The following is an 8,627-nucleotide window of genomic DNA, read 5'->3' as shown; positions in this document are numbered from 1 at the left end:
TATCGATTTTTAAATCTGGAAAAAAAACTGCATAAAAATATAAACATGCTTACTGAATACAAAAAATTCATTCATGAGTATGTCGATTTGGGCCACGCCCACTTTGTAAATTTCGAGTCATATAATTTTGACAAGCAACCGATTTATTTTTTACCACATCACGCAGTCGTTAACGAAAATAGTACAACAACACGTACTCGCGTTGTGTTCGACGGTTCGCTAAAAACAAACAAAAAGATTTCCCTTAACGACATATTATTAAATGGACCTATGGTTCAAAGGGATCTCTTCGATATCATCTTACTGTACAGATTTGGCGATTATACATTTAATACTGACATACAAAAATGTTCAGAAATATATTAGTTAACCCAGAGCAAACTCCTCTGCAAAACATCTTATGGCGTGATAACCCTAACGATAAGCTGCAATGCATCTGCTTGGACACTGTAACATATGGTTTGAAAAGCTCAACTTATCTAGCTACAAGGTGTTTGCATGAGCTGGCAATTCAGCACGAAAACGACTTACCACTGGCATCTTTTTTGCTCAAAAACTGCACTTACGTTGATGATGTGTTATATTCGCACTCTGACTTACGCACTCTGCTTGCCGCTAAAGCGCAATTGCAACAATTGCTTAAGTTGGGAGGCTTCACCATGCATAAATGGTCTTCAAATAATGCCGAAGTACTTGCTGATATTCCTCCAACCCAATGTCAATTCAATCAAATAGACTTACAAAAGAAAATGTCAATTTAAAAGCTCTAGGTTTGACAATAGATACTAAAAAAGATTGCTTTAAAATAGATTCGCCTAAACAAATAAAATCCGTACCTATAACAAAAAGAGAGATCCTCAGTCACATTTCCAAATTTTATGACCCCATGGGCTTTGTCAGTCCAGTCATAGTGAAAGCTAAAGTAATTATGCAGAAACTGTGGCTCGAGAAGATTGACTGGGATGCTTGTCCCCTGAGGAAATCACAAGTGAGTGGTTGCACTTTGCTTCTAGCTTGGACAATATGCAAACAATTAATCTAAGCAGGAATATCCCAGTTCCTGACGACACTGCAGCTGTCCAGCTGATCGGGTTCGCCGACGCCTCCAGTAGCACAGGCTACGGGTGCTGTATCTACCTACGTGTGGTCGAATTAACAGGTAATGCGAAATTATTCTTACTCTGTTCGAAATCAAGGATAAACCCACGCAAAGATAAATTATCAGTACCCAGATTGGAGCTCAATGCGGCACTGCTGCTAGCAAACCTGATGACAAAAGTGTATAACACACTAAAGATTAAAATCAAAGTCGACGATGTATATTTATACTCTGACTCACAGATTGTATTGGCATGGATTAAGACTGAATTATTTAAATTACAAGCCTATGTATCGAACAGGGTAAGAGTAATTCAGGAGTTGTGCGAGAGATGGCGCTGGCTGTATGTAAATACACATGAAAATCCAGCTGACTACATCAGCCGAGGGATGGACCCTCAAGAGCTTGCAGCGAGCGCCACCTGGTGGAATGGGCCAGCCTTCTTGCAAAACAGGGAGTACCAATGTGATAATACCATTGTTCTGCCTGAAAACTTACCTGAATTAAAACCCAGCTCAGCAATCTCCAACGACGTAGTGCTCGTAACTCAAAAAGAAAATGATATTTTACATTTTTAGACAATTACTCGGATCTTAATAAAATGAAACGGGTACTAGCATACGTTTTAAGGTTTTGCAACAATATTAACCGAAAAAATGCGAAAATTAGCTGCAGTTATCTGCAAAGTTCTGAATTGGAACAGTCAATTATGTTCATTGTCAAACGCGAACAAAAAATACATTTTAAAGAAGAGTTAAAATGTTTAATTAACAATGAAAATGTAAAAGGCTCTTTAAAACCATTGTATCCATATCTTGATAAAACCGGTTTAATTAGAGTAACTGGGCGATTAGGAAACGCAAGTATACCTTTTTCTCAAAAACACCCTGTTATTTTACCCAAAGAGTCCCGAATTACAGATTTAATAATACATCATGAACACAAACGTTTGTTACATGCTCATCCAAAACTGCTGCTATCCAGTTTAAATAATAGGTTTTGGATTATAGATGGTATAAGACGAGTTAAGAAGATTGTTGACAAATGTTTAGTTTGTTTTAGACTAAAGGCTGAGACTGCTAAACAGCTCATGGGTTCCTTGCCATCTCAAAGAGTCACTGCCTGTCGACCGTTTCAGAAAGTAGGTATAGACTACGCCGGACCAATACCGGTTAAAAATTCTCGCGTCAGACGCTCAGTTGAAACCAAAGGTTACATATGTGTAATTGTATGCTTTGTCACAAAGGCAACGCATCTAGAACTAGCCTCGGATTTAACCACTGAAGCTTTCATAGCCTGCTTAAAGCGATTTATAGCTAGAAGAGGCTTACCTACTGATATATTTTGTGACAACGCAGGCTGCTTTAAGGGGGCAAAAAACGAACTCGATAAATTGTATTTATTGCACTCATCTCAAACTCACCAAACACAGGTGCAACATTCCATGTCCAATCAGGGCATCAATTTTCATTTCGTGCCAAGTTATTCGCCTGTGTTTGCGGGCCTAGCCGAGGCTTGTGTAAAAAGTACCAAATTTCATTTAAAGCGAATTATTCAAAATTATGTATTAACTTATGAGCAATTGAATACTATATTGACTCAGATAGAAGCCGTACTAAATTCGAGACCGCTCATGCCGGTCACAGCTTCAGATACAAACGATTTTAGTTACATCACCCCAGGCCACTTCTTGATAGGCACAGCTCTGACCTGTTTACCTGAAGAAAATAGTTGTGATATACCTACTAACCGCTTAAAATTTTGGCAAATTTGTAATGCTGTAAAACAACACTTCTGGAAAGTGTGGCATAATCAATATTTAAATATTTTACAATGCCGCCCCAAGTGGCGCGATAACCTTCCGAATGTAAAAGAAGGAATGTTAGTGCTTCTCAGAGAACCTAACTTGCCCCCAATGTCATGGCCCCTGGCTAGAATAATCAAGGTGTTCCCAGGCACCGATGACAAGGTGCGTGTTGTAGAGCTTGTAGCGCCTAACAGACAAATATACAAACGCTCATTGTCTGGAATTTGTATTCTACCAGTTGAACTTTAATTTCCACTTCATAGGAGTGCATGTTACACAAAATAATAAGTTGTAACTTTTTAATAGCCTCAATTGGTATAGGTATTATTATAGCATGTACTAGGTAATTAGATATAACTGTCTTAATTGTATCTAGGCTACTTAGTTTTAGGAACCACAAAGGTTCAAAAAGAATTCTATGTTCCTCATTTTTATAAATAAAATTTAAGTTTAGTTTATAGTCAATTAAAGTGAATGACTAATTTGTGTTAGTTTGGTTTAACATACAAAGATAGTATGTAAATTTAAAAAACTTTAAGTATAAGGTTTTGTTTCAAGAAAAATTTTACTTTTTGTTGATTTATTTTTTAACTTACAGACAGTATGTAAACTTACTTTCTATATAAAAAAGGCTTTGTTTTAAAGTTTCACAGCCAGTTTTACTTATATATATGTTGTAAAAATAATGACAAATGTAAGTCAAGATGTTGGTTTTTCAAATATAATGGCCCCTAAGTTGGCAGATAATTTCTTGTGCCCCCCCAGCATGTTGGCAACACCAAGCAAATATAGGAAAGTTGTTCTTTTACCCATTCATTCATTTCCGCATCCACGGTGTAAAGTCATTCACTCACTCTCTCTCTCTCCGTTCATCTATGAAAACGTGTAATTGTTGTGCTATCAAAGAAATAAATCTATTTTATTAGAATCAGTGATTTTATTATATAATTAGGGAAACAAGAAGACGCAGCTCCCAACAAATACTGCTATCAATGTACGCCATCCTAAAACCCAACTGACGTCGCTTGTCACCCTACAAACATCAAGCATTTTGCTTTACATTGCTTCTTCGAATAAACTTAAAAGTATAATAAAAAATTAAAATACTATTTAATTTTTTTAAAAGTCGCTGAACTTATGTTGTTCAGTTTGAGGAGTATGATCTATGTTTTAATTATTTGCTCATATTACAGGCTACACCCGGTATAACTTAATGACGTGTAAGGCAACTCTATAACAAAGTATAAAAAATGTTTAAAAAATTACAAGTCCTTCACAGTACATAAGAACCAAACACGCGGCTCACCCTAGATACGTTTCTGGATGGAATAAGTGATCGGTGGCCTGTAAAACAGGTTTTAATTGAAGGCTCACCGGTGGCCCCCATGGCTCCAATGGTTCAATATAGTTAGGGCCACCGGTGTCCCCAGTGGCTTGAATGGAAATACTACATTTTTGGTGTGGCGTTCAACGTGTTAAAAAACGGTGTCGGTACGGAACCGCAGTGACGCATCGTATGCGCACCGTTTTTAACCCCCGACGCAAAAAAAAGGGGTGTTATAAGTTTGACCGCTATGTGTCTGTCTGTCTGTGGCACCGTAGCTCTTAAACGGGTGGACCGATTTGAATGCAGTTTTTTTATTTGAAAGCAGGTTTTCAAGCGATGATTCTTAGACATGTTTCATCAAAATCGGTTCAGCCGTTTTTAAAATATTGAACTTTGAAGTGACAAAGTCGAAGGTTTTCCAACTTTTAAACGTAACGAGTTTTTTTCGGTAAAGTCCTGATGCACGTCACTGCGATTCGGTATTTTAAGCAGCGGTGTGGCTGCTCCTTAACTCTGTACAAGATGTGTAAGGAATCACTTTTGGTGTCACGAATAAAAATTCAATTTAAATTGTACAACAATTATAATTCTAAGTAAAAGTAAAATCATCAATTTTAAAGCGTCATATTGGAATGTCAGCTAATAATAAAAGAATAAAATATGTATATTAATCTCGAAAAAATACTTAACGAATAAAATTGTTCGTTACGATGACTTAAAGATACAGAATAGGGTGGAGCGTCTATGTAGGGAGAAAAAAAGTTGTTTAATCAGTCTCGAATACCTCTAAAAACTTGCATCTGAACTAGTTTCTGACATAAATATTTTTATATTATCTTTTCAACATATGTTTTAGCCCTCTACCTTACCTCAAGATTTTCATTCTTGTATGAAAACTTCGTAATTTCACATAAAAATAAATAAATATTTTTTATGCTGAAAAGTGACGGGACATCAGCTTCAATCAAAAATTGTATCAATACACACAATTTCGTGTTACAAGTCACATAAACATTCTTAAATGAAAATTGGTGGTATTGGTAGTTTTGGCAGTCTATTTAATTTATGATTTTGGTACATTTAGTGCGTTACAAAGGCGTTTTACTTAAACTACATAAGGTATATTTTTGAATAAGATGATAACATAATTTTAGGTAAAAACACAATATTTTACGGAATTTAACATAAGTTTTTTTTATATCTCTGAATGACTGTAGAGGGCTCAAAGTAAGTTTGAATATTTTTATTTTAAACCTTTAAACAAATCGCAACTTTTTAGCATTCAAAATCCAAAAAAAAAACGCTCCACTCTAAACACAAGAATCCTTGCGTTCACAAAGTATTAGTTTTTTTATAAGAAACAGCTAAGAAATCGCAATGCCAGATACAAGTTATATCACAGTTTAAAAATTGTGCTTATAAACTTACAAATACTAATAATGTTGTTTAGTTTGAATCAATTAATAACACCTAATTCATTTTTAAGCGGGTCTTTAACGCAACCATATTTACACAAAACCAAAAATCATTTCAATACAAATTATTCCTAACCGACCAGTTCTTTCCTGTCCATTTTAAATATGTTAAAATGTATATAGCCAAATCATGTGGAGGGTCAAGAAGGGAGGCCGAAAAGTCGGATACAGGTGTAGGCTAAGTTACACAATTGGTAATATGAATAACAATAAATAATACGAATTTGAAAGATGGTTGAGGCCTCGTTGTTTAAAAATAATTCATTAAATTTTATTACATTCGAACCATGCCTTCTCCTCTAAACATTTTTTTCTACCCGTAAAAGTTGCATAAAGGAAAACAAACACACAAAAGAAAACCTTAAAGTAAATAAGTATACGGATTCACAAACAAAATTGCGCGGCGGTTCAGGTTTTGTGTCAACTGTATGTATTAATATAAATAAGTTATTCGTTCGTATAGAAAAACATTACAAGTAGACATTCAGTTAGTCCACAGTAATTAAAGTCTACTTACAATGTTTTCTTGTCATGACTAACAAAAGTTGGTGATAATACTAACAATATCACTAAAATTTAACGGTTGTGATGCGTTTAAACTGACCTAAAGACTTTCACGGTCAGGGTTAAAGCCCCTGCACTAAGTATTTACTAATAGAGGTGAGACGTATTTACTGGAATAGATTTTGTCATGGATGCCAAAGGACGCGTTCGGGGATCTTTTAGCAACTCAAAACGATAACGCGAAGCACTCAAGTCTTGCAACTCGCCGACTTTTAAATACGCAAGCTACATTAGTTCATCAAAATTCTTGTAAAAACACCCACTGGATCGAATCAATAACACATTTACTTATCTATAATTCGTGTCTTTTAACTAGATGTCTAATCACTTTTTTCACCAAAATTCATTTGATTTCAATATCTATTTTTCATTTTAAAATCTTCGTCAAAATCTGACGTTATTTCTTGATTGAAACATGTGTATAATCTATAGTAGCATGACTAGCGTAGAGATGGTGGAAAATTTCACATTTTAAAATTCGATTAATGCGCGGATGAATAAGCGATTTTTATTTACTTTCCTTAAAATTAAAAAATAGTTACTGCTTTTATAATTGAATAGTATTAAATCAAGTATTGTAAATAATGAAATAGACAAAAATACGTTGATCTCTTCATTTAATAAATAATCGATTTACTGAACAGATTATTTTGCAATAGGTTCTAGGTTTTCACATCACTAAGGGGCTGTTTCACCATCCTTTGATTAGTGTTAACTGGCGGTTAGGTGTGATGCCGTCTTTATTTGTTTTGATCGAATAGACGGAGACGGCATCACATTTAACCGTCGGTTAACACTAATCAATGGATGGTGAAACAGCCCCTAAATGTCTATGGTCGGGTTAATGGCGTCTTTGTTTACGCTTGTCATAAATTGGATCAGAATACAATATACCTATTGAGTAGTGGACTCGTAAATACTCATGGATCCAATTTTCGGTATAGTCTTTTTGTGGATGCGTAGGTACTCGGAAGACTTGGTACGCATGTCAGTTAGTACGCCTCACCTCTAATTTACTACGCTCACACCACGCGACGATTCAAACGTGTGGCACATGCAAGTCAAGGAAAAATTGCTGAGCGTGCATAGGGTTACGGTGCTCCCACATTGGCTGTTATAAGTGTTATATAACGATACTAGCTGTTGCTCACGACTCCGTCCGCGTAGAGTAGAAGTATGAAAAATAGTTGACGTCCTATTCTCAGACCTACTAAATATACACCAAAAATTTCATAAAAATCGGTCACGCCGTTTCGGAGCAGTTTGGTTACAAATACTGTGTCAAGATAATTTTATATATTCGAGATAAAACATTTGTTTTATTATGACATTGTACTTATAACAAATTGTGCCAAATTTTATACATAGTTATGATGTTATGTAACTTTAAAATTTTAATTTAACATGATAACAATGGTATATACCTAATATGTGGTGCTATACGAGTATAACATTTTAATACCAATGTGGGAGTGTTTAAAACATTTAACAAGTGGTAAAGTGTTAGACAATGTTATCGTGTTTTATAACGTTATATAACACTTATAACAGCCAATGTGGAAGCTCCATTAAAAACGTTCAGCGAAAAAATGCAATTAATAAATGTAGAAGACTATGTACAATTAGACGCTCGTTGCTGCCGCCACGCGGAGTGGAAGCCGGCTGCGCTATCGGAGTCTGAGTCGCCGGTCTCGCTGCTACCGATACGGGCTCTTGGCTGTAAAATAATAAGAGCTTTTTTATTGACTGTTCATGTTGACTGTACTTGCATTGTCATTTAACCTACACATTTATATTAAATTTTAACTCAATCCGGCCAATGGAAGTGATTCAAAATTAACTTGCACGATTCGATGTAAGCAATAAAGATAAACGAGATAAAGTAGAAAAAGTATTGTAAATACGTTTTGTATTAAATTCAATAATTATTGTTCATTTAGCTTGGTCAGTAACTCTAGGTAGGTATACTAGTAATTTGTACTTGTCATTTGCGGTTCGCTAGTTATAGATAATCAAACTGAGAGAAAAACAGCTACTTACATAGTATAATTATTATTAAATAGTAGGTATGCAACTTCGCTAAGACATTAATTTGGCATATGCTGCATTCATAACTTTTATACTCGTCACAATAAACGAAGATCATCGTCGCCAATAAAATAAATTCCGAAAAACATTAAATTGGTTTAATAATTTTATTTCTTAAATCAATTCGAAATATAGTACTTCATCGTTTTCTTTTTATAATACAAACAAGGTAAATGGGATTACTGCAGAACTACTTTCAGGTTTTCAGTTATTTAATTAACACCTTGTAGTAAAATGACAATTTTTCGCTATACTTTAGCGGTCTGT

At 35.0% G+C, this 8,627-nt stretch overlaps 1 protein-coding gene across 3 annotated transcripts in view; it reads right to left on the bottom strand.

Moving 5' to 3' along the window:
* Window positions 1-4,797: 4,797 nt before the first annotated feature.
* The window catches only part of LOC141436300 (uncharacterized), a 46,727-nt gene continuing 42,897 nt past the window's right edge, over window positions 4,798-8,627 (bottom strand). For all 3 annotated transcript variants that reach the window (XM_074099220.1, XM_074099229.1, XM_074099240.1), the window contains one exon: window positions 4,798-7,989. In XM_074099220.1, the coding sequence (XP_073955321.1) occupies window positions 7,885-7,989 (105 nt within the window). In that variant the 3' untranslated portion in view covers window positions 4,798-7,884. The remainder of the gene's footprint in view (window positions 7,990-8,627) is intronic.

This window comes from Choristoneura fumiferana, chromosome Z (genome assembly GCF_025370935.1).
Source record: "Choristoneura fumiferana chromosome Z, NRCan_CFum_1, whole genome shotgun sequence".
NCBI classification, from domain to species: Eukaryota; Metazoa; Arthropoda; class Insecta; order Lepidoptera; family Tortricidae; genus Choristoneura; species Choristoneura fumiferana.
The sequence above is the reverse complement of the archived record's forward strand: the minus strand, read 5'-3'. Positions and strand labels throughout refer to the sequence as shown.